Below are 27,786 nucleotides of genomic sequence, written 5' to 3' on the forward strand. Positions count from 1 at the left end.
AGAATACTCAGCAAGACATTCGCCAGACTACATGCTCAGCTCATGTTTTTTGTGGGGGGGAGTTTGGGGGAAAGCAGCAGGCAAATTTGAAGACACCCAGAACATTTGGACTGCTCCTGTACTCAGAATAAATCGTGTCGTTACGGCTCATCACATCCATGACCATTTTCTGGAAAGAAAATAACACTGTGGTGGCGTTTTTTTATAAACTAGTTTCCACTGGCTGTTGTTTTTTGCAACATGCAAAAACGTCAGGACAGCAGAATGCTAAACATTTTAATATATTCAAAATGGCACACAAATAAGTCTGGCAAATGGGCCAGAGTCCTCCGACTCTTTCCATCATGTGGTCATGTGCACGCTTTTGCAGAACACACTGTGTATGCACGGACGAAAAACATGCAAATGCACTATATCGGCACAAACACAGGTGCTTTTATGTAACACGCAGAAGTGCTCTGTGGGAGGCTCAAAACCATTTGCGTTGGACACGTTTATTGCAGCGTAAAGAGATTGATGGGAGTCTTGCGGTCTGTAACACTGAACCTGACTTGAAAAGTTATACCCTGTTTAAGACTACAGCAGTGGAATGACCAGGTGTAGAGCATAGAGTACCGGGTGCGTGTCTCTTTTTGCACGTGTGCGTCGTAACGCGATAATGCCAGGAACATTATGACGACTTTCTTTTATAAATAGCCGAAGTCAGATGGAAAGTTCATAAAAAGGTAAATCCGTAAACCTGGATTAGAAAAACAGACCCTGCTTTTGGGTTTAACAAGCCCGTGCTTCGTGTTTAAGCCAAAAGTGCACCAGAAATTATTAACATAACATGTAAAACTGGCCATGCGACACATGGAAAGCCAATTAGTTCCAAGCTCCTGAATAGAAACAGAACTTCAAGACTGCAACTTTAAGGCATGACACTACAGAGTTCAACTTTTAATTAGTCCAAACACCTAGTTCAGTGCGAGTTAAATTTCATACATCTACACCGATTATACAGCATCCACCCTCCAAAGCTTAATTTCAGACATTTAAACTTTCTTAAAATGTTATGGAGTAAAAAAAATTTTTATAAATAATAAATTCTGCTCAACTTACTCCTCTTTCAGTATAGACGAAGCCTCTACACTCACTGCACAAAAGAAATGCAATGGTAAAATCTATTTGTCTTATAATATTTGTTGTACTGCAGCAGGGCACAGTGTTGTGACCAGCGCCGTGTGAAGGAGAGGTTACAATAAATAATGTAATATCGTGCATGCACTGCTTTATTTTTGGGGATTTCGTTACAGAAATTCATTTTCTTTCTCTCAGAATTCCTAACAGTGAAGCTGGGCATGCAATTTGTAGCCTGTACATGGCTGATAATTCAAGTACACGGGGCAGTGGGTAGCTCAGTGGTTAAGGCATTTGGCTTTTAATTGGTTTAAAGGCACTTACTCCTCAATTCAGCAAAGCACTGACACCTTAACTGTACAGCTGTATAATGAAGATAAATGTAAGTTGCTCTGGAAAAGGGCATCTGTCAAATGCTCTCTGCTCTGTAAAGCCTTCATAACGGCTTTATTTGAAGATGCTGGTTGTTAATTGGTCATTTCTAAGGCTGGTGACTTTAAATGAACTTCTCCTCTCTAGCAGAGGTAAGTTTTGGTCTTGCTTTCCTGGGATGGTCTTCATGAGAGACAGTTTCATCATGAGTTTTGCAAATGCACTTGACAATACTGTTAAAATATAATTGTGAATTCAATCCTACAGTACATGGTAATTCGTCAGTCAGAATTACAGTATATCCTTCCGACATTGGTGCGTTTGCCAATAGTGCACATAATTTTTAAATCATTTGTTTTTCTGTAGATAGTGCTGTTACTATTCTTAAACAAATTAACACCTCGGTTCCTGAACACCACTTATTAAAAGGTTGTTTAGGTATGTGCCTTTACTCTGTATGTGTATTCTTTATGTATTTAGGAAATTTGCCACTATTTGCACAAGTTTGTACAAGTTTGTATAAATAAACTTGTTTGTACAAGTTTATAATGTTTACAAGTGAAATTCATATTAAATTAAAGGAAATAAAAAAAAAATTCACTTTACTGTATTGAAAATGTCCATAAGCATGACTTCAAAACTGTTGGTATGTACTGTATGTGTCTTTTGCTTATCATTATAGTACCTCTAGATTTGATGCATTTTTCTGCTTTACTAATATACTGCCTCAGCAAAAAAAAAAAAAGAAACAAAGAAAAAGCATTATTTCAGAAGAGCCAAATTATTGGCCTGCATCAGGTACCGAAAACAATTAAATTTGAAATTACTGGAATTGAGGTACAAACTGTCCAACACATTATAAAAACCTGTTAGGATTCTGCTAAACCTTCAATTTTGTTAACAAAATGAAAAAAAAAAAAATCATGAATGGGGTTCACTTAAAGCTAAGTAGTGAAAGTAGGAGCATTTCCATACACACAACGTGATGAGTACTCACAGGATTAGGACTAAACAGCTATGTGGCCAAAAGAAAACCACTTAAAGATTGGAATTTGGAGCAATCGAAAAAGGTCATGTGGTCCGTGGACGAGTTCAAATTGACCCTATTCCAGAGCGATCAGCGTAAAAAGGGAAGCGCATGAAAACCCACCCCCATCATGCATAGTTGTATGCAGTGTTATGATCTGGGTTGCTTCATTTGGTCAGGTCTAGACTCAGCAGCATTATGTGGCAATAAAATGAAGTCACCTGATGACCCGATGAGTTTTTCTTCCCTGCTAAAAAAGGCATATTCCAGGACTCAAATTGTGAAAGAGTGCTTGAGGAATCAATTTCACACATGAACTGGCCACCAAAATGGTCTGTAATCAAGGCTAAAGGTGGTCAATGGAATCTTGGTGTGTGAGACTTCTACAATATGTAAATACTCTAAAATAGACTGAAACTGTTCAAAAAAGATGAATTACTGATTAACTGAAACATGTTTTTGATTGTTTCGTAATTACGTAACATATAGCAAAAGACCAAAGCTAGAAATCTACAACGTTAAGAAAATTGTAAATGCTGTGTCATCATTAATAAAGAACTGTGGACTTCATGCTCTGTATGCATCTCTGCCTAGTAACCTAAGCAACATGACACTGTTCATGCACCTTTCAACTTTGAAGCAGTCAGATTCTTAGCACTGTTTCTTTTTACAGTCGTATTCTCCTCCATGCCTGAAATTTACACAGTACCCTGTGGTATATAACGCACGTTCAAGAGAAAGGTGTTAACTTTGACAGCCTTAATAAATGAGTGTTATTGCACCGTGTAGATTGGTGTGATTGTGTAACAGGCAATGTACTGTAAAACAGTGATAGCTGATCCCAGATCAGGTTTATTACTTACTTTTATCTGTGTATACCTGCAATATTTGTCTAGTTATTATTATTTAAATCATTCTTAAATGTGTCCATAAAAAAAGTCCAGTTCACTAGTTTACTAGTAAATCTTCCAGCAAATGAAGTTAATAAATTAAGAGAGCCACTGAAAAAAGACTTACGAATGACACACAGGCAGCGAGCAGCAGAATTCTGACCAGGAGGTCCTCGAACTGCTCCACCACCAGCTCCCAGAGAGACTTCCCTGTGGACAAAAAAAAAAAAAAGTCATGCACTTTCACATGAGCGCCACTTCGTCTGTGCTTGGAAACATATTGCTAACATTTATTCGGTGCTCAGTGAATGAACACGGGGATTGAACAAACTAATTACAGGCTGATGAGATATTAAGATGGAAGATGGATCAGTGGGACGCGGTGGTGGCACTGTGCTAGACGGAGGCGCGGGAGATGAACGGAGACAGAAAGGCAGGGAGAATTACATAAGTAAGAAGTAACAAGATGGTTACGCTTTATTTAAACATGTGATTCAGAGTTTGACGTGTCATTTAGAGAAATCTATTTAAACAACGAGCTTCATTACTCCCAACATCTGTTAGCTTATTGTAACAACGATATTTCACCTTGACGTGCATGGCTTGGCAATGTAAATACATTAAAACTCTGTTTGTTTTTCATTTGTTTTTTTTTGTTTTTTTGTCTGTAATGGTGGACATAACCCAGCAGGTATTTGTATATCAATATCAATACAGTAGCCTGAGCTGGACTCGATCTCCGGTCTCTGCCCTGAGAAGAGCGCATGCTTATTACTGGACCACTCGAGACCATGGTGTTAATGCTAGTATACTCATGTACATGAGTCACAAGTGCCACCAACACCCTATTACAGTACAGTAGCTTAAAATATTTCTGAAAGGAAAAGGAAACAGAGAGATAACTTTACAACACCAAGAGATGCATGGCGGGTGTGCGGGAAGCTGTTGTGTCCGTCCCAGTCCCTGACCGCGATTCTAAACCCTGTTAAAAAACCAGAAACTGGGTCTCGCAGGTGAAGTTGCGTAGGGGGCAGGAGGGTGAAGTGCATGTGTATGTATGTATGCTTGTGTGTACACTCTCAGATAGTGTGCATCTTTTTTTTTTTCTATTAAAACGAATAGAGATCCTGGCCTGACACGAACAGTGCCTTTCATAAAAACAGAGCAGTAATAAAAGAATGGAAAGATCAATATTTACCTTCCTCCGCAGGGAGTTCTGTCCATCCAGCGAGTCCATGTCATCCGTTGAGGAATGAAAAAGAGAAAGAGAGAGAGAGAGAGGGAGAGAGAGAGAGGGAGAGAAAGAGAGAGATGTTAGCCAAGCCTCATTGCAAATGCTTTTTTTAAACAGTACTGTTTTTTTTTTTTGTTCTTGTCATGTCGGCTCTGCGCCGAGCTGCTTTATCCTCCGACTTAAAGTTAATTACACAGTGACACAGTGCAATGATCTGCTGTAAGATGCAGGGATTACTGCAGGGATTCGGGCCGGTGGAATCACACATGGTAAACACTGTCTTCTGCTAATAGCAGACGATATAGACAGGGCAAAATACGACTCGAACAAAACGCTGGTAATTTGCGACCTGTGTCATAGCGTTTGAAAGATGCACTATGTAACACAAAAAAGTTGTTAAACTGCAGAAAATAATTTTTATTCCATTATTTCCTTCAACCTTTGCTTTTGTCAACTAAATAATAGAATTTACAAATTAACCAACAAACCTAAATTAACCTGTAAAAACAGGCAAACTTTAAATATATTGTATGAATGGTATGAATAAAAAAATAAATATATGAATCAATAGTTACATGTAAGGATACTAGCGTTATACGAAAATTAAGAAAAAAAGCTTAGAAGTGTGTAGTTGTTTTGTGATTTGCGACTGCAATGTAAATCATTTTTATGCATCAGCCCCCAAACACAGTTTCCCATCATGTTTTTATTATACACCCCTTGGTAGCGATGTTCAAAGCCTGGGATAACAAAAAATATGCCTTGTTGGCTAAACACTTCTTAGCAGATTCTATCACAGATTATTTTTTTCACTCTTGTGCTGATAAATTGTCCAAAGACACAGCAGCATATTTGTGTTCACTTAGGTTAGTGGTAAACCCATTGAAAATTTAGATTCAGCTACTCAGGACTAAATCTATGTGGAATGGTAAATTAAAATATATTTTTTAAAAAAGACAAATTTTAATATTTAATAATTACATTATACAGATCACATGAGTAAAATTTGAAGCAGAGTAATTTAAAGCACCGAAAAACACATTTTTATTTAAAGTTGTGTGAATTCATAAAAAGGTTATAAAATATTCTATACAGTAAATTACATCACAATACACTTTTCTAAGCACATCAGCAGTAAAGATGTTTTTAACTAAAACCCAAACAGCCGGAATAATACATGTGTTCCTGAAGGTGTCCTTTGATGTTGTTGGACTGAATTCATTTTATGGATGATAACAGATCATAACACCGCCCCCAGAGTGTGCACTGTGCATGATCGCTCAGAAATAGGGTCAATCTGACCTTATCAGACCCACTCGAAAAGTTCAGTCCTTATTCCCCCAAGGCAAATTGAAGCATCTCTTTATGATTAGTCTCCCTAAGGCCTTGTTCACACGGGCGTTAAAATCGAGCATTTCTCTTGCGTTCGTAGCGTCCGATGAGCGCGGATCAAGCGTAGAGTGTTTTCTACACATAGGAGTCAATGAGAGTGTTCACACGGGCTTTGGTGACGTGTGTTTGTCCGGCTGCGCGTTTATACGGCATTAAAAAAACGTTGCATGCAGCTTTTTCTTGGCATTCAAAACCCAACGAACGCAATGAAACCGCTTCTAGTGCGTTTTCTTCACGTTCATTTTACGCTTCGGAGGACCAGATATATCCCATGATCCTACATGCTATACATAGGGAAATGCGGAAAAAGGCAAAATAAAATAAAATAATTGTTTAAAAAAAACTTACGCGGAAATTTTCGCTTTTTTTTTTAAACCACAAAAAAAAATTCCTTTAATCCGACGTTGTGCAGTCAGAGAGTGAACCAGGTAGCGGCGGGCTTTCATATCCAGTTCCCGACACACTGCCCCCACAGGTTAACACACAAACTACAGTTTGGGCTGCAGGCTGACGTTAGACAGAGACAAACCAACGCCGGTGTAGAAGTCAATCAAGCGCCACTACAAAACGCAACATAAACGTCTAGGACGTTCAGAGCACGTTCGTTTATCCAAAAACTTAACGCCCGTGTGAACAAGGCCTAACAAGTGCCTTTTTTGTACAGCTGTTAAGTACCAATCCTGTAAGTTCTTATTACTGTGTGTGTGTGTAAGTGTGTGTCCACTATTAAACATAGCTTTTATTTTTAGCACTGTCCATTTTTTATTGGATTTTTTTTTTTAAACATTTATGAGTATTTTTCTTTCTTCTGACCACATTTTCTCTGTGAAGCAGGTTTTTATAATGTGTGACTCAATTCCAGCTATTTCAATGCTATCTATCCCTAGTTGTTTTCCTTGCTTGACAGTTTCCAGGCAAATAATTTGACCCCTCTGAAACAGAGTAACATCATTTCTAGAAATGTGAGAAACATTTTCTGACATGGGTGTTTAAGAAATGAGAAGCTGTTCTCTTAGAAGGACAGTTGCAAGCTGAAAATGCAGAATTAGACCAAGTAAAGTGTATTGTACATAGACCTTATAAAATCAAGACACTTGAAAAAAAATTTTTTTGGGTGGAAACAAAGGCAGAACTAATACTGAAACAAGAGAAAGAAAGAAAAAGAAAGAAAGATCACTCAGTATTGTATCATTCATATAAAATCCTGGTACTTTAGACAGTTTCGAATGAAAAACTATATAGAGTGAAATAATGCTGCATTGAAGTAAGAGTTTTTGGACAGAGTTCTGACACCCCTAAGAATGATTTTCTACGCCCCTGTGTGCTGTTGGAATTGCCCAGCTTGTGAGAGCAGGGTTCTCTGGCTGCTGTGTAAACGCTGGTGCGGTGTGTGAGAGGCAGGACTCTCAGATCTCTATGTGGCCTACACACTGCTGTTGAGTCATTTCTAGAAGCTTCTCACTGAAGAGTGTGTAGGAGCAGTCGAGCATGTGGAGAGTGGGAAGGAGCGAGTGAGGAGTATGATGGAGCATCTCTCTCTTTCTCTCTCCCTCTCTTACATGCGCACGCACACACACACACACTCATTACAAAACCATTAGTCTCTGTGCTCTCCATCATGAGTGCCACAGAGATGTCTCGCTCACGCTTAACAACTGAATGAGGACTAATCAGATTCAGGATTTAAATACCTGTGTAGCTGTTTGGTAAAATCGCATTAAACGTCTGTCTGCTGGTTTTTTTTTTTTTTTTTTACTTTTGAATAAATTAGGCACATTATTCCTTGTCGGTATTAGCCATAAACGCCACGAGGAAAGAACAAAACGAAAGGCGCGCACTAAAACTGTGATTGCTGTTATTCATTTCGGGGTTTGAAACACTGAATATTTTATCTCTCGCATAAATATTTCAAATAAAAGTCGGCCTGTGTTTCACTCACACATCCAAAGGATAGTTAAAAGCTTAAACTTAAAAAAAAAATAATAATAATTATGAATAAATAAATAATTGTATGGGGGAGTGCATAAGCAATTCTATTCTATTTCTATTCTATTTCTAGAGAGAGAGTTTGACAAGGGAAAAAAAAAGAAAAAGCAATCTGAATATTTCTATTATATTAAGCTTCTCCATCACAAAAACACGTTTGATTCGATTTGTTCTTAAACTTGTTTTAAAGAAAAAGGAAAAACTGCAATACTTGGGAAATGAAACTGCGCATCAGATAACAGTGCATCACCTCACTAAATTTATTTTTAATGGCAGAATAATCACAAATCCTCACACATGCTCTCCCAAAATAATAAAAAAAAATCTAGTAGAATGCCTTCCCAAAAGAGTAGAAGCTATTGTAAGAGGGACGAAGGGGTCGATGACGTGGTTTTGGAGACTAGTGGCCAAAACAAGATGTGATTAGAAGGCATTCATTTAAACTTTGGGAATTATTTTGGCATGGTCGATCCAATATGAACACCACTGCTGCACAGTCACTGTGCAAAACACTGCTATGGTATATGAAACATATATTCTGGATGAGTGTTGGGTAAAACACCTGAACGAGGATTTTGAACCACTCACTAACATATTTTAGCAAAGGTTCAAACATGAAATCACCTCAGGCTAAAACTGTATGTGTGCCACAAACATCCGGGTTCGTAGGAAAAACAAGCCTGGGGAAAACTCGCTAGTCTTGCAACTCGCAGAAGAGAGACGCATGAAACCGTTACAACACTGTGTAGCGCCAGGAGAAACTAATCCCGTCTTGATGAGGCTTAGAAAATCTTCTCTGTTGCAAGATAGCTGAGATCAAGTCTTTACGTTTGTTTTTGTTTGTTTTTCGGACACGTTGCACAATACACCTACAGTACAATCCTACTTCTTTACCAACTCGGTTCTAGGTTGAACATTTGGACTCTATTAAAGTGCAGAAGTGTGTGTGTATGTGTAAAGCTCTGTCCATTACGATGCCTATTACAGCTAGCGCTGTGGCCAGGCAACAGGATCTGACCCAAACACAGACTGTAAAAAGATAAATGAAATGAATGAAAATAAAAGCAAGTCGAGGTGAAGGACTCGAGTACAGGGTTGAATTGGCTGTAGGTTTCTGCGCATGAATGAACCGGGGTAAACTTTTCTGAGGAAAAACCCTGGAGGTCAGCCTAAAGATAGCGAGTAAAAATACACAGTGTCAAAACATTCCTCTGTGTGTGGGTGTGTACACATGTGTGTGTGTGAGTGTGTGCACTCTGGTCTAGTTAATTCTTCTTTGGAATTAAATACAAACTGACGGTGTTTCCTTTCTCTTATCCAAATGGAAAAGCTTATCAAGTATGCTCTGATAAAAAAAAAAAAAAAAAAAGTAGAGACTTTCCTTTTTAGTCGAATAATCAAAATGAAAACATGGAAAGCTGGAGGAGTTCCATGGCATGATGTTTAGAATCCAGACGCTTGCACAAGTGAACAGCGGTCTGGACTCCGGGCTGCGGAACATGTGCGCTGGAAAGCGACGCGCACAAGACGGCCTGCACCGTTGGGGCAAGATATCAAACACGCCGCCTTGGGAAGATGGAAAAAAAAAAAAAACATGATGGATGAGGGGTGAGCTCGCTGTAATGAGGTTTTACTTTCAGCGTATTCATTCCTCTTTGATTTGGTTCGGTCTGTGAAATTGGCTTGCACTGACAGACAGGGAGGGAGTGAATGAACTGCAAGGGAGTCGCGTTAGCATGAAAGAGCGAGAGCCGAGGGCTCGTCTTTGAACAACACACGGCAGAGGCTTCTTTTCATCCGGGGAGACAGGAGAGACGTCTGAATGGAGAGGTTTGTGAATTTGAAGGATGGTCTACGCGTGCTTGGATAAACATGAGACGTGACATGCTCGTAAAAATCCGAGCCGTCTTGGCCTGGCTTTGTCTGGCAGCCCCTCAATCTAATGAATGAATGAATAGACGTTTATCAACAGAGTTTGTGAGTGATCGTTTTGTTTGGCAGCCTCTCGTTTAGAATTATGTAACCGGCCTAGTGGAAAGAAACTGTACATCTAACACTAATGCTCTCGGAGACATGTGGAAAAACCTGGCTGTCGGGACCTGCAGTGTTGGTGTGGTGGGGGGTGGGGGGTGTTGGGGTGTTTAATGACTCCAACAGTCCCACTGACCAGGTGCACATGTGTCTTTACATGCACACAAGGGCAACTTCTGTCAGCGTCCTGTTACTGTACCGCCCTGGCACTGCTGCTTCTTTTTTCCAACGCCAGTTTCCTCTATCTGTAACCGTCATACACCAAGTAAGCTCTTAATGGTTTTAATGGAAGACAGACATGCTTTGGAAATGTGCTGAGAGACAAAGAAGGCATTGGTAAAGAAGAGCGGGAGGAAAAAAAGGAAAACACAGAGGGAGAAAGAGAACGGAGGACTGAGTGGGGTTTCCCAGCCCTACAGTGCCAAGGATTCCCTCCGTGTCATCTGGGCTGCGCTGGCCTCGATCTGCCCAGGCGCATTCCAACATACTGACTTCAGCCAGCACACAAGCGCACACACACACATACACACACACATAAACACTCTCTCTCTCTCTCTCTCCCGCCCTCCCGCTCATGAAAACAAATGCCAGCCTGTTTACACACCAGGCAGAGGCAAGGGGGGAAACACTTCCTGGAAACGGTTGTTAACAACACGGTGCTCAGAACGCATGTGTCGAGGGAAGCGGGAGGAAATCTGCTGGGTTTCGAGAGCCAAACAATAATGAAAATACACTAAACTAGTGTCCCACTTTTAGAGTTTTCAGAGACGTCGCGTCTTCCCACATCTATCACGGTCATACCCTTCCTCCTACATGACAGGGCAGACGCATAACATACAAGAAAAAAACTACAATAAAAACCACATTGAAGTATTGTTTGTGCACGTGCTTGAACAAAAATACATGGAGTTTCTCAAAAACAGTCGCCATGCCAACCCGAGCTTGTGGGCACAAATTCCCCTGGCTGCTACTGGTCAACTTTTTTTTTTTTTTTTGCCCAAAATAAACCTTACGCAACATGACTGCAATCCTTTCGTACACGTCTGAACCTTTTGCTCTTCACAAACGCAAGTGGCTTGTGAATTGTGTATGTTGCATCATTTTAAGCTTTAATAATTGCAGCTAAGAGATAAGCACTACATCTAACTTGTGTGCTCGGCCACGCGAGCCAGATGGCAGAAACTAAAATATCTCCCTTGGCATCTTAAAATAACAAGAAGCGCACTGGAAAAACGGTTGCGAGACTCGTGTTTTTTGGCCGACATGCAGCAGACCAGCATGAGCGTTCGAGTACTAATCCTATTCCACTGCAAACTGTGTGATAAGAACGTTTGTATACGGTATACACAGAGTCTTGGGTTGAGATGTTTTTCTTGAGAGCTAGTCACTAGAAAAACAGTCACTAAAATTTTTAAAAGTTTACTTTCTTACATTCGTCCCTGTTAATTAATAAGAAAGGATCAATGAAACTGTTTCTAGCGCCTCCATAAAAATCTAAAATGAATAAATCCCCCCCCCCCCCCAAACCATCTGGTGGCTTATAGTAAACCTTGTACATACATTGTGTGCATTTTGGTTTTAACCACACTGCAGGAGCAGAAGAGCAAACATCCTTCCCACTAACATTATTTATACAGTGTCAGAGTTGATACCTCTTCGCAGGTATAATCTAATGCCTCTTTAGAAGGACCAATTTTTTTGGTGGTATCCTTAATAAATATACTTAACCATGTGAGATGTTAAACTAATGTTAGTTAAGTCAATGAGAGATTGCAGATATTCAACATTTAAAAGAATGATCCCCTTACTGTACCCTAACGGAAAACCAAAGTAAGGCGGTAGAGCTTTTGGTTTTTAGTCATATTAAATAGTGTGAAAACCTGTCAGTGTTCTATTGTTTCTATAAAACAAATTTCATTTATTCGAAACAGATTAGGATCTGTTCATTTATTTAACCAGTTATTTTGCTTTGCCAACACGTATCCTTGCGCGAATGGCAAGACTAAATAACCACAACTGCCAGAGCAGGCGACTGACAGCTAGTGAAGGAGAGTTAGTGTAATTATACAGGGGCGAGAGTAGTTTTGAATTCTTACTGGTACTATGAAACCATAAGTTGAGAAGAAACTAAACAGAACAAAACCTAGTGGTGGCGGATTGTTTGGTAAATCCCTCAAGTTACTTTTTATAAGGGCACTTATTCGGATTTATGATATTAGCTCTGTTAAAATCCGAGTTCTGGGGTTAATCACAAATAGCATTAAATGAAAAGCTAGTGCACTAGAAGTTGACTGATTAAATTTATAGCTCAGATTAGGCTTAAATAAAACAACATTAAGGCAATTCATAATGGTTTTTAAACAATAATTAAGTGGACAAAGTGTTATTTAAAATGACATTACATCATTAGATGTGTCTTCTTGCTAAAAGGCATCAATAACTTGTACAGACCCACTTTCACCCGTCCTGCTATCATCAGTAAGTGCAAATAAACGACTGTAGAACACCTGCGATGCAGAGTGATCCATATACTGTAGGCAAACATTCCAGTGCTAAAACATTTACATTTGGACATTTGGCAGACGCTCTTATCCAGAGCGACTTACATTTGTTTAATCTCATTATACATCTGAGCAGTTGAGGGTTAAGGGCCTTGCTCAAGGGCCCAACAGTGGCAAATTGGTGGTTGTGGGGTTTGAACCTGGGATCTTACGAACTGTAGTCCAATGCCTTATCCACTGAGCTACCCCTGACCCCCTATCACTGACCAATATCATCACTGTCCATTGTCCGTTATTATGGGTGTAGGGTTAAAGTTCTTCCCTAATGAACCAGCAGTGGCAACCTGGTGGCGGGCCTCAAACCTCAGACTCTCTGATCAGAAACCGAGAGCCTCAAAACCCTGAACCACAACTGGCCCAGGTATGAATAAATATTATTCATGATTTTGTTTTGAATTCTCTGACTTATTAAAGAAAACAGGCTCTAAAACTGACACAAGTTGAACAGCTAGGACGAGCTGTTTGATAAGGACTTACTTCTTTTTTCCATGGCAAGCTCAACTTAATCATGAGGTTCCTGAATTTCTTGTTACGAGTCCAAATTTCCTGTTGGACATTTGGTTTTCCCATTGGATTTTTTTTTTCTATTTTGCTGTTCCAGGTTTGTTAGGTTCAGCCTTTCAAACTTATGGGTCAGCAGAAATCTAATCAAAAGTTCATTGTTTTAAATCCACGGTTTCATGTTTGAATTTCTTAGGCATGGAGCCTAGAGACATGACCTAAGTGTAATGAGCAGTTTTCATTATGGATTTTGCTTCCATTAAGAGGTAAGAGAATGGTAAAGCTTTTTAATCATTACAGACTTTTGTTTGTCAGATAAATAATAAGTTAGGGTGATGAGGCAAACTCTGGGCTCACATGTTTGCTCCAATTCGTCTATATTCTGTAACATAGTAACATAGTCCTTCCGAGTGTAATTATGATTGACTATACATGTCCTACAGAAATAAAAACCAGAGAGGTTAGGAGTTGAGACAAGGTGCTAAAGATGAATCAACCTCTCACTCAGACTTCAGTAAAACGTGGATAGAGGATATTAATGAGGAATGACTGCTTTTACAACATCGTCTGTCGACTCTCAACAAAAGCATTCCTTTAAAAAAAGTAGCAGAGGTTTTTTTTTGCATTACTTACTTTTGAGAGGTAAGTTTTACTGTGTCATTAAATTTCAGGCTTTACTCTATCTATCTATCTATCTATCTATCTATCTATATATACATACAGAGTATACTGTATACAGTAGGCTTTCCCAGTGTGAGGTAATAAGAGGCCATGTTTAGTGTTGGAGGTGTTTCTAAACAGCTTTTTTTTTTTTTTAAGCTGGATTTCTTAATGGGGGTAAATGTTTAGGCTTGTTTCTGTGCTTTGTTTTGTCGTCTACTGATGTCAGATTGGAAAATTTTGTTTTTCAAAACGAGTTCGGGATGACGAATATTGTGCCGTGATGTGTTTTCTGTAGAAGCTGCTGGCCCATACCAGGAATCACCTGTTCCTCTGCACTCAGACATGCCTGTACCTGGCTCGCTCTCCAAGAGAAAACAACTAAACGGACAGGAACGTGCGGGCACACGTGCATGTACGTAGATGCACAGACATGCATGGAGTCATACATGTGCACCGTTAAGAGTCTCTGGCAGAAAGCCAGGTTTACTGCAGCAAGTTTATTAGAATAAAATTCAAAAGGGTAAAAAAAAAAAAGAATAATAATAATAAATAAAAAGAATAAATAAATAAAAAGTAAAATCATAAAATGTAATGGTGTAGAGTATGTTTTAGTTTGTATCCTTCCTCAAAGGAACGAAGAATGCTGGGTGGGCAGTAAAAACACACAAGAAGCGACAGTTGCGCCTGTTACACACCCGCAAGAGGCAAACTGCAAGCCACACCAGTAAAATTGTTGCTTGCTAGCGTCAGCGCAGGGCGTGTCTTCAATTACACAAATAAGACTGCATAATACTGTGATAAATAACACCTTGATGATTTCTTTTTTTTTTGTCCAAGGATGATGTTAGTACTTCTAAGATTTCCAAATAAAAGAACAGTGATTGAGGTAAATTACAATAAGGTTTGTGAGTAATTTGTGGAAATAAAGGGCATAATTATGCTTGTCTCCTCAAATAAAAGCAGCAGTCACGGGTCAAAAGGAAAGACGCTTAGCGATCCTCTGCAGGAGCTGCACACTTCATCAGTTCAGCTATACAGAGAGGGAGTCGGCCCAAGTTTGGAGGAGTTGCCGCTTTCTTATTGTAAGGTGTAAACAATTAAATATATTAAATGTTCAGAAAGGGCATGTCTAGTTTCTATGTCTCCTTCAGAAGCAGAGTCTTTTTATCCTAAAGCAAGTTTCCGCACAGGAACACTTAGTTGATAGAATAATAGAAACAAAATAGTGATTGAGGAGATAACACAGAGGAGCAATATTCCCCAAAGAATATGAATGGGCTTATTCACAAAATGTTCTTTACACAAGGTATGCACAAAAATCCAGTCGGTTTTAAAATCTGCCCTTAAATCAGAAGTGCTGGAACACTTGCATTCAACAAAATCGTGATTGCAAATACGATATGACACCTATCTGCAGTAAACAATGACTCATAAGGTATGAGGGACGTTTAAGTCAAACCAGGACTTTTGCTGATGCAGAATAACAGAACACAAGTATGAGTGAATTTTACTCTATACTCCATTGCTACAAATGCACTTAATCCCAGTGTTTCACTAGTGCTTGGATAACATCAAGGTAGAAGGTTTTCTCAGTACAACGGAGCCTTGATCGAATTTTTTGTAAATGTCGACTGGTTTTACGCCTTTATTTATGAGAAATTCCATCACAAGTCCTGGTTTAAGCAGACAAGCAGATGTGATTCTGATTGATTAGATGTTTGTAATGTTATATACAGATGGTGGTAGCTCATTAATTTCACAAATTTAATTGTGCACAAACATAATATAAAAATTCTGGCATTATATGACAATAAATAAATGTATAATTAAAAAAAAATTCAAAACAAATCCATAATTTAAGAAAAATTTGACTAGACTTTTCAGCTGAGGTCAAAAGTAATGGCACCCTATAAAAGGGAAACAGTTTGTGTCTATGGAGGATTTAGCAAACGTTGCACTTAAGATGCGCTTTTTCACCACTGTATCGTCGTTTTGTCCGTTTTCTGCAAACTTTGTCTTTTATGGAGTTTTTTGTAGGCGTGGCTAAAATGCAAAAGCATCTGAACCGTGAACGTGATTTATGCTTTATTGACGATTTATCATCACGCACACACACACACACACACACATGCAAATGTGTATAAAGAAACTTTTGTGGTAGCCATTGTTAGTTTCTTGAAGAATTACTGAATTTAAGATTAAAACAAAGCCAAGATTATTGAGAATATTTCTAGACAGATTTTATGCATTTTAATTTTATAAACATGAACTTTTAAGCACATCTTTGAGGAAAAAAAGTCTTAAAACCAGCAAAACCATTTTAAAACCGAATGAGAATTCTGCGCTTAAGACATCAGTAAAGTTTGTTTAAAATTGGGCTTAATCATCTTATATTAGCTTTGTTGTAATTTCATATAAAGGAGCTTATAGATTAATTTGAGCAGATTCAGGATATCATGTTTGCTCAGTGTGCAGTTAATCATGTCTATGTTATTTTTTTCCTCTCCTGTCCCTTTTAGAAAACTTCACTCATTTTAATATGTCTGGATGCAATCATCTTTAAATAAACACAGTGATACATATTAGGCATATATATATTTTTAAAAAATCATCTTCCAGTATTGCAACATATTATTTCTGCTACATCACACTCACATTACACACAACTTCTTCTGCTGTGAAAGTGCGATGCATCTCTTACACACCACCATACTGCAGCCTTGCTCATCCTCGGCGGCAGAAACCCAGGCAGATTAAGTTAACAGTCTGCCAGGGGGAGGTGTTGATGACTGCCAAGGTGGGAGGTGAGAAGCAGAAATGAGTGACAAGTGAGCACACATACGCGTCCAAATTAAAACAGGGAAACAAATGGACAAAAGAAAGAAGAAAAAGAAGAGAGAAAAAAACTCAAAATAATCTTATAAACACAGCCGGTTCCTGTTCAAGCTTAGTGAAGCAGAACAGAGCGAGAGAATGATTAGTGCTTTGTTGAACTTGTCTAATAAAGAGTTGGAACTGAAATGAGTTGCCGACCACGAAGGCAACACGACGCACCGCAAGCCTCTGCACAACTTCCGTCTTCCCTCCTCGAACGCTCCTTATCGCTAAGCAGCAGTTACACAGATGTGGTCGCACGGTGCACTGCAGCGAGGCGGCACTAATAAAGTGAGACGATGCTTAGAGTAGTAGATCTGCAGTATACTGTGTCGAAATTCATAATACGTCAAAATGATGCGGAACATTTATGCAAAGTCTTTAGAAAGCATCGGGGTATGAAGTGGAGAACTTCTACTTCCTTCATCGCTCACTTCACGCTATGTGTCTCGGCAGCACGAGAATAGACAGAGGTGTAAAACTCTGAAGTGGCATCGTACTTGTGCCCTTTCGCGCTACCTCCTTTTAGATGAAAGAATGTCATACAGCACATGGTAACAGAATCACAGCTCTGTTTAGTCGTGCGTTTCTGATGCTTGAGGAAAGTTAGCTTAGTTGAAATTACTATAAAAAAAAACAAAATTCTGTTTGTTTAAATGTACAAGAGAGCGTATAGAGGGCTTGACATGGTGTTACTGCCACTATTGATCTGACCACAACAGACTAATATAAAATAATTTATTTATTTGTTTTTTAGGACGACATGCACTAAGGCATCTTAAGGAATGGAACTACAAACAAATTCCATGGTAAAAGCCCCCTAACAGGGAGTGAGGACATATTTGAGACATATGTCTCATATACTTTACATATAGTCACAGTGCTTGTCATGCATGTTATTTAGCAACATGAGCTGCATTTTTTTTTTAAACAAACAAACTTGGAACTCATTGCCACCATGACAGGGCTACTGAAAACAGGAAGTGAGGCAATAGCTCAAGTAAGGGCTTGATGTTTTGCTTTTAAATTAATACTAGTGCTGATGGTCTGAGTGGATTCTGGCCCTTTCTACATCACATAGGGTTGGAGCCTCTTAATTGCTGTTTGCCGGTATAAATACTGTTTCTTTTCGATTACAAGACAAATTTGAATACATCAGTAATTATTGTAAAAATGAGGCGGTCCTTATTACCTTCCTCAGGAAATTGGTCGCCCAATTGTGTGGAAATCGCAAGTTCAAATCCTGATGATCCCTGACTAGGAGGGAGTGCAAGAGAGCAAAACTCACCGTGCTCTCAGGTAAGGAGAGAGGGAAGGGAGGGGTGGCATTCTTTTGCTTCCTTGTTAATACTCCCCAATCAATATACTTATGCGTGTCCTGGAGTTGCATGCACAACTGGGTGGATAGCTCTTTCCTCTGGGTGTGCCTGAGACAAAGCATGTGATGAATCTGATTGATGCTTCTGCGTCAAGTCTATGTAGAGCCTATGCTGGAGGATAAGCGAGTGGCGTATGCCCTTATAAGCATTTATACTGGTGAACAATAGTTACATTGCTTTTATTGAAATTAATGCAATAGAGAAATTAACAAAAAAGAAAAGAACAAACTTCCTCGATTTCTGTCTTCTCGATTTGGTTCATGTTTTTTCAGATTTCAACTCGGGTTCAAAAACAGAGAAGAAGCTGGAAAGACGGTGCTACCGTGTGGGCCGAGCATTTGTTGTGGTCTGCGTCACCATGACGTGTAGTTATATTTCTTGGGAGGTGCACATCAGGCTACGGCATACTGTATGGCGGATAGCTAAGTGCAACCTATGACACAGACGTTGAAATCAGCCTATAGCCTTCGAAGGAGAGAATCAGCATTGGGAACCGAACCTTTTATTTCATAATAAACTGATCGAGTTAAAAAATTGTGTGCATACGTACAGATTTTTTTTTTTTTAATTCTGTTAAGTTTGTCACATAAAATTCTTTGATTTAAAACAACTACGATTGGATGCACGGAAAGAAACAACAAAGGCGAAGAGCTAGTGAAGCACAGTGAAGAGCTAGTGGAGTGTAATGGAGTGTAATGGGGCTATTGGATCAGGGCTTCATATCACAAAGTACAAGAGGGAAGAGGTAAAGTGAAGGCAGAGCGCAGACACAGGGAATTCAGGACAACAATCCAAAGAAGTCTGACCTTTCACAGAGCTGTTAGATACTCAATCCCTGTCTGCCCGGATGCGTTTGGTAAATATAGAGCGTTTTCAGTCAGGATGTCGAAAGGAAACACAGATGAAGCCTTGTACAGCAATGCGAGTACAGTTGAAGTCAGAAACACCAAAAACCACTAACGTTGGGCTGTTCTGCTTCTGCCTGACGCTATTGTCTGAAATGGAGAACACAGCCGACGCTTTATACAACGCAGCTATGAAAACTACATGTCCTGACACATGACACACACACAACCATACACAACCCTGTCCAGGGTGTACTCCGCCCCGTGTCCAGAGTCTCCTGGGATACAGTCCAGGACCTCGCAACCCTGTACACCAGATAAGCAATATGGAAGATTAAGATGAAAAAAAAAAAGAAGACAACCATCAATAGTATGATATGCAATGAAATGCTTATACGCCTGACCTTAAAACAAAGCTTTGAAGTAAACTGCACTAGAAAGTACATTTAAATAAAACAGAATTTTATATTTTAATAAAAGAAAAATAAGAAATTAAATTACTTTAAAATTTTGACCGAATATGTACAATATTTACAAATTATTTATTATATCATTACAGCTTGAGGTTATTTAGTTCATACCGGAGAAAAATGAAATATTTTTACTCCAGTAAATATGATGTTTTCAAAATCGCTAACCGCTTATGCACAACATTTCACTATTTGTTCTACATCTGATTCAACTTGTTTTACTGCACATGTTTACAGTATTTACTGTAGAATAGAACATAAGTAGTGTATGTCAATTGCAAACCAGTTTAGGGTGTGAACATTTCACATTGAGTTCATGAGGTTGGCAAAACCTGCAGATACAGTACGTAGAGATGATTAATAGACAGATGGCCATTATGCCAACATAAAAAAATAATAAAAATAAATGATTAATGGTAAACAGAACAGTCACGGTTTTAATGATGTGTCAGACTGTTAAAGAGTAATTACTGAAGGGTTTGGGGATGAACTGTTTCCCTCCCTCTCTCCCTCCCTCCCTCCCTCCCTCCCACACACACACACACACACACACACACACACACACACACATCTCCCTTTTCTTTCACTGTCTAACCCCGAGCACTCAGGGATTCAAACCACATTTATATAAACAAGTCCTGACGGCAGAAAAAAAAAAAGATAATAAAAACGAGTGCTAGATGCAAACAGGCTAATTATTCAAACACAACAGTAATCAAAAAGCCATGCCCGTGTGGTACAAACCAACCGCATAGTAAGGTAATGAGATAATGCATGTAAGGTTAAAATGCAAGAAAAAAAATAACATTGGTGCAAAAGTTGTATGTTGTTAATGAGTTCTAGTTAACAACTTGAGTTATAAACTCTGCTGGTGGTTTCTTAAGTGAGTTGAAAAAGGGCTGAGGGTATTCCCTGTGGCTTTCTGCTGCAACGCACCAGGCAGGAAGCTGACAGCTCAGAGTGAAAGCGACACTATCAGCTACGAGATGTCGTTTTTTTTTTTTTTTTTCGCTTTTTTTCCATGAAGTCATCAGCGGTTGAATGGCCGGCGAGACGCTCGAAGACGATCTATCAAAAATGATTGTTCATTCAGTCTGAGCTGGTCAGAAGCAACACGCTGATCTAGCGGCCTTAGTTGCGCCTCTGACCCTGACAATGGAGACGAATAGCACCGCTGATGTCAGATCAGATTTCTCAGAGGCCACTGTGTTGACTCGGAGTTAATTAGTGCACTGCTTTACAGGGAAAGAGAAAAAGAGAGAAGCACGTACAGTACCGTGCAAAAGTCTTATGCACATGCAAATACAGTAAATGAGTAGAGTAAGGAGCAAACTACAAAGCCTAGTTAAACACATTCATATGTGGTGAGACAAATTTGTGAAGTTTATGATATGAAGTTTTGTGTGCTGATGCATGAATTTTCACACTGACTTCAAAATCGATACTAAATTATTTATAGCTTTTATATTTATGGAGATAAACCAGGCGAAAATTGTGGAGCTTGACTGGTTTTCAGCTTGATTAGCCATGACCGAACAGCCTCGGATATACTGTAACTGATACTGTGAGCTTCACTGTGAGTGGTGCAACAGAAACACCAATTTTTATGATCTTACATTATCAAAAGTTGCATGCGTTAAAAAGTAAAAACTCTGTGAGCGAATCAATTTCAAAATCAACTCATTACACGCTCTTGCACCGGCTCAAAACACCCGCGAGCGCTAATTAATCTCGAAACATGCATTAGAAGCCACGCAAGCCCACGTTAGAGGTTGTTTGCGCCAGCATTCTCACAACACACACTTAAGTCTTTAGAGGTATTTGAGACGGTTAAACGTTGTCTTTTCTTTATAATCTTGCAGGTGGTACACTCAAACCTATTCCCACAGTGACATCCCGTGCTTTCTTAGTTTGTTTAAAAATAATACTCATTATTTAAAAAAAATAAATAAATAAAACAAAACACCCAGACTTGTCTATTTTACTACACAAACACACCTACAAATACCTCGACACTCCCTCTCACCTTCTCGGAAGGGAGAAAAGAAAAAACACTCATGGTCCTTATAACACTTTTTATTTCTGGCTGCAGCATCACACCCACAGCTGTATTCGCACTCACACTTTCTCAAAGCTCTGACACTATTCGCCCCCCTCCACACACACACACACACATCCCACTGTCTGTCTGAACCTTCACTACTGTACCGATTCACATTACACAGCCGTTGTTTTTACTCATTAGCCATACTAATGTTAAACATAAACATTCTTCCCAGTGAGCTTGAGGTAATGACAAGCTCTGTCTGTGGCGATGTTTCGTTTGCTTTCCTCCACTAACATGCTTGAGTTTAATCCCGTCCTCCTACTGGTACTGTAGCTTTTAGACGAGGGTCACTATTTGAATATTTAAATATTTCTGACACTCCAAGAACTTTGTCGTCACCACCTTTTTGGTTGCAAATGAAATTAATTAACGCTCCAACCATTAGAGCTGTGAAAAGCTGATCATACCCGAACTGTTGATTAGTTTCAATTAAATGTTTAAGCATTGCGGCTTTCAAATAAATTCTATTCAATAGCACTAAAACTTATTATCTGATTTGTCTCAACTTTAATTGTTATGGATTGTTTATTTTTTGCTTTTTTATTGACACTCCAGTCCCTTGGGTGGCAGTGTTGCAACAAACTTAAAAGAAGAAAAAGTGATACTCATCAAAAAAAAAAAAAACAGTATTTATTTATAAGTAAGGGTGTTTAAGTCAACTGGGACTCCTTATGACTGAAGGTATAAAACTGTTTCACATTTACAGAAGACTGTAAGATGGCTCGGAGCCCATCAACTTGGGGAAGAGATACTTCTATCTGCAGGAACTGTACACACAATCATTTACCAACACCACATGCACATTACAGGAACTTAAGTGGGAGTAACTGCAAAATCCCCTATACAGTCCTGACCATCAAGCCATTTCCACATGTTTGGGGCATTAAAGGTGATCCTGGGAGGCCAGTGTTTAAGACATGAAGACCGATCATGGCTCAGGCATACTGAGAAAAATTTCTATCTTGATGGTATCCAAGCCCTAGTGGAACGCTGGGATAAGTGCATTAGCGTATCAGGGTGATTATATAAAGTAATAAAGGTAGTTTTTAATCTTGTAACTATGTTCTGTTATTCTTTACAATCAGTAGTCTCGATTTGACACTCCTTGTACTTTGCAGAAATTGCAGGTGGTATCTATTTTCAAATTTTTAATGGTTGAAAGTTCACCCAAGCGATTTAAAAAGTGTGAATCAATTGAAAACCGGCTGTTTGATTCAGTTAGTCAAAGTAGCCAACAAAAGATGGATTAAACTTCACAATTCGATTTAATCAAACTTAAACATTAAATTAATGATTTTATTAATTTTTTAATAAAAAAATATATTTTACAATGTGCATTTTATCAGTGATAGCTTGTATGTGTAGTATGTGTCAAGCTTGTTTTATTCGCCAGCTACAAAGGCAGCCAGTGTAAATGAAATAAAAAATTATAAACTGCATTGCTACACAAGCACTTCATCCAAGTCCAGGTTTACAACAGCTGCTTTTAAAGCCGGCTCTATGATGCGAGTCAGAAATACGCCAACACGCGATTATAGTGAAACTGCAGATGTGAAACTGAACGATGCCGGCGAACTGTACTTCACCGTGACGGTGAAGAGGGCCGCCTATGTAATCTGAAACACGATGTTTCTCCACGGCGTGTTTTATGTCTCTCTTGAGGAAGTGGAAAACGGGTTGCTCAAGTTTTCGCCTGCGGCACTGGTTGCAGGTGTGTTATCCAGTGTGCTAAAACATTCTTGCTGTCTCTGGACCTACGAGCCGTCACAGGTCTTCTCCGTGTTGGCTGCTTGGGGCCGAGGGGTTGTGGCTTTGCGGTGCGTGCTTGACCTGCATTTATAAGAGCTAGGGAGGATTACTCAATACTGATGCATTAAAGTATTGCGACAGCACACTTTCCACTGAAGCAGCCACCGTCTTTACGCCAAGTAGATCGTCTGCTTTGAAATTACTCGTCGTAAAACAGGAAAACCACTAACCTTACTGTCCTACCATAACACACAACTACTTCCTCCCTCTGGCTGCATATGTAGTTTAATTGCTTTTTTTATTTATTTATTTTAAAAAGACATGTACTTGTAAACTACATTACAGATCCAAAAGAAAAATCTCGTCACCCAGGGACAGTATAAATGAAACTGTGCCTGCGATGAATAGTGTTTGAAATCCTGATCTGAATTTTGCCTGAAGCCTCAGTGACACTCCGAAGAATAAAAGAACTTAGCACACATTCGAGAAACACAAGAGTTGGCCAAAGCTCAGACTAAAGCAATTTTTAAACACACACCAGCCTGTCAGACATCCTGAGAGTGAATCGTGAGATGTACTCGCTGTCAAATTTACACAGGCATCACTGACAGCACGGCTCACCGTAACTATCACTTGCGTGTGTCGTTATAGGTTTGCCGAAAGTAATGAAACGTAGATGCCGTGTTGGAATTCTCGCTGTGCGATCTTTACAAATTGGGCCAAAATATGAAGACATGAAAACATTTCTCAGTATATTTATTAGCACTGAGCAACATTAATGTTAGCAAATTACACAAAAAAGGCATTTTATAACAATGTATTCGCACCAAATAATTTATTAACCCCTATTCCATTTGATAGAATTTTCTTTATGCAGCTCTACTGTTTCTGTAAGGTAAAAAAAAAAAAATATGAAGTATCTTCCAAAATTTTTGCCTAAATGTAAATTTATTCACAAAACAAAACATCCTCTACATAATCGTAAACACATACAGTCATCTCTCACACTCATGATGACCTCGTGCCAACCCATCTGGTTACACATCTCCGAATGTGTTCCTTTAACACGCATTCATCTGGATTTGGCTGCATGATTTTGGCTGCATGTTTTTTCCCTGGTACACACCGGCCTAAAAAAAAACCAACCTGGCTCAGATCTGGGGTGATCTCACGGGGTGACGGTGACCAATGCAAAAACAATCCACAAGAGTACGGAGACTATCAGGACACTCTGTACAGCACAAAAGTCTTCAGATAATGTTGAACGTTTGTTCCCTTTTTTTAAAAAACATAGCCACAATTGCAAATCACAATACATACAGAGGGGTCCAAAAATAGATACACACTTCAACAGTTGCTATATATGCCCTTCTTTTAACTCATATTGAATTATGTGCAGTATTATGTTCCCTCTAAAGATGTCAGTAGTCGCATCATGGTTGATATCACATAAAACATATGTTTTTCATGTTAAAGTGTTTTGGCCCCTGCTTATATGTACTTGCAGCTGATTTATTTATGCATTATGCTTTATCCTAGTCAAGGTCACAGCGTATACAGAGCCTGTCTGAGGAAAACCATGAATGAGGAAGAAGGTGAATTAAGTTAGACTAGCCATTTTTAACAAACGCATGTTTGTGGAAGGGAAGAGGAAACTGGAGAGATGCAGAGAAATCCTGGGAAAATGTAAGAAGACGGCAAACAGAGGATAAACCCGAAGAACCCTGTGATGTGTCAGCACTCCAAAAACAAACAAACAAACAAGCAAACTCACTCACTTATAGACTATACTGCTTTATCCTGTATTGAGACTTAGAGCATGAGGCAGAGTACACTCTGGACGGGACACACACACATACATACACAAAACACATGGATTTGGAAATGTCGATTAGCATAATCTGCATGTTTTTGCTGTGGGAGGAAACCAGAGCACGAGGAGGAAACCCGTCATGCACACAGACCACAAAGCGGGAATCAACCCCTTTAACCCAAGGAAACTATAGAAAAAAAAATTCTAAGTGAAATTAAACAAGATCAATTCCAAACTACTTAAACAAAGTATATGTTTAGGTATTAAACTTCATGTTGGTCCATATGCAAGTGTGTAGATGGCTTTAAGAGACTGAAGAGGCGGAGCTAATGCCTAAAGTTTTATACAAGCAGGTAGTGTATGTATAGGTAACAGGTAAAGCAGCAGAGTGTGTAAACCGAACATCACACACATCATTCATAATAGTGTCGAATTAAAGAGTTTGACATTTCTATCTTCTTATATTCCCTTTTGACAGTCCATACCTGCACAGCAGTTCTAACCTCCTGCAGTGAGTCTCATAAACAGTGAGAAGAGAGAGAGACAGACAGGCAGAGAGACAGAGAGAGACTGCACAGCGCACAACTTCCTTCAATTCAAAACTTCTTGTAAGATAAAAAAAAAAAAAAAAAAAAACTCGACCAGAGCTAGAATGTTTCAGAGAAACGCGGAGGATAAATGATCGAGTCCCCGGTGTCCTGCAGCATGCGGCAGGTTCGAGGTTACACTAAAACTCACCGTTCGGTCCGTATCTCTCCAGGTTGGTCCGGACTTGTTCCGGTGTCAGTCCGGTGTTCTCGTTCACCTCGAACTGGCTTAAAACTTCGGTCGCGGATTTAGTGTGAGCGTTTTCCATGTTTCTTCTTGGCTTGGAAGAGGGATGACTTCCTACAGACAGCCGAAATGCATGTAGTTTTCTGTTTCTTTCTTTCTCTCTCTCTCTCTCTCTCTCTCTCTTTTGTTGTGGTGTGCTTTAAAAATATATGATTAATATTGTTATTATTATTCTAATATGAATTAAGCCGGTTTTCTACCGAGGTCCGTTCGAGACCGCCAAGCGGAGGTGGGTCGATGTTGACTTCCACCTGCCCCTTCTGCGAGCCGTTCGCTTTCAAACCGTCCTCCTCCTCCTCCTCCTGCTCTCTCCTCCTCTTTCTTTGAGCTGGAGCTCTTCACTTAGCAGGAAGGTGTGCTTCGGTACTGGGGTTCCGCCTCTCTTTCTCTCTCACTCTCTCTTTCTTTCTCTCACTCTTTTTCTGTGTCTCGTAAAGAGCGGATGTATATGAAACCGCATACTAGCATACTACTCTACTATACTACACTAAATACACAAATATGCCAGCGCGTGCGCTTATACTCTACAGTATTTGTAGAATTAATTTACCTTAGAATTAATGTTAAATGTTATCTGAACGACAAATCAACCTTTACAACGTTTCAAACAATAATTTACAATAAATTTTCTTTCTTTTTTGTGTGTGTGTGTGTATAATTCATCTCTAACGTGTTTGACATCGGAAGCCGTTGACTTTGACAAGGCTCGCGCGCAACGGAGCGCGTGCGTCTTCAGTTGGGTCGAATCCTAAACTCAGGCGTTCCTCCCTACATACGCGCACTAGACGCTGCTATGACGTAGCCGCTGTGTAGTGCACTGCGTGCGAAACAGTGAGGCGTTTAGGATTCGCTCAGAAGATGAGCTCTGACTGTCATCTTCTACTTACTTCTTCATCGAACACTACAGTGCATCTCCCCAAAATCTCTTACATTGGTTTTATGTGTACAGGTTTGCAATATAAACGAACAGAATTCAATGAAAATATAGTTTTTGATAGTCTGTAAAATAAAATCGGCCCTAAATTGGAGTATTTCTTTTTTTAAAGAAACATTCCTCTCAGTGAATTCCAGTAGAATCCTCACTCTCTCATTCACTCACTCATCATTTATACCACTTTATCCTGTGTGCAGGGTCACAGGGGGTCTGGAGGGTATCCAAGGGGACTTAAGGCTCAAAGCTGGGTACAACAGGCACATGGTGCCACACGCACACACGCACACACCCTCATTCATACACAGCGGACAATTTGGGAATGCCGGTTAACCTAGTCTGCATGTCTTTGGACTGTGGGAGGAAACCGGAGTACCTGGAGGAACCCACCAAGTACGGGGAGACCAAGCACTCTATGTACACAGACCAGAGGTGAGAATCAAACCCTAGATCCTGAAGGTGGAAGGCGGCAGCGTAACCACTAAACCACTGTGCCACCTCCAGTAGAAGCCGCAAAGTAAAAATACTAATACTTCAAGTAGAACTGGAAATTTTCAGTGTAACTAATAGTTCTGAGAGGGAACCAGGGATCGACAGTTAGCACTGCACTTCCAATCTTACTGCCAGTTTGTGTCCATGGTCTCCTGCGCTTTTTATGTTTTCTCTCATAGTACACAGACATCCAATGTAAGTTGAACATCATTTCCAAATTTCTATGTATTTATTGCATCTTCTATACTTGTTATCCTGTACACGGTCACAGGAGGCATGGAGCTTATCGTATCCCAGGAGAAAGGCCAAAAAGCATGTCTTTGGACACACAAAGCATGTCTTTGGACTGTTGGAGGAAACCCATAAAGCAAGAGAACATGCTACCACACCACCATGCTTAATTTACCTTGTAAGTGTAAATTAAATCATTTTAAAGGGTATAGTACATTTGTTACACACTCACTATTATAGTATAGTGACCATGAATATAAAAGGCCTTTATTTCTCCAAGAAAAA

General features: G+C 39.5%; 1 protein-coding gene across 1 annotated transcript in view; it reads right to left on the reverse strand.

The window, feature by feature from the left end:
* atp2a3 (ATPase sarcoplasmic/endoplasmic reticulum Ca2+ transporting 3) overlaps positions 1–26,308 on the reverse strand; it is a 69,239-nt gene extending 42,931 nt beyond the window's left edge. Inside the window, exons 1-3 of the mRNA XM_053484825.1 lie at positions 25,752–26,308; positions 4,607–4,624; positions 3,536–3,618 (exon numbers count right to left, since the gene is read on the reverse strand). Coding sequence (XP_053340800.1) covers positions 3,536–3,618; positions 4,607–4,624; positions 25,752–25,869 — 219 coding nt within the window. The 5' untranslated portion in view covers positions 25,870–26,308. The remainder of the gene's footprint in view (positions 1–3,535; positions 3,619–4,606; positions 4,625–25,751) is intronic.
* Between the last annotated feature and the right edge of the window lie 1,478 nt (positions 26,309–27,786).

This window comes from Clarias gariepinus, chromosome 24 (genome assembly GCF_024256425.1).
Source record: "Clarias gariepinus isolate MV-2021 ecotype Netherlands chromosome 24, CGAR_prim_01v2, whole genome shotgun sequence".
NCBI classification, from domain to species: Eukaryota; Metazoa; Chordata; class Actinopteri; order Siluriformes; family Clariidae; genus Clarias; species Clarias gariepinus.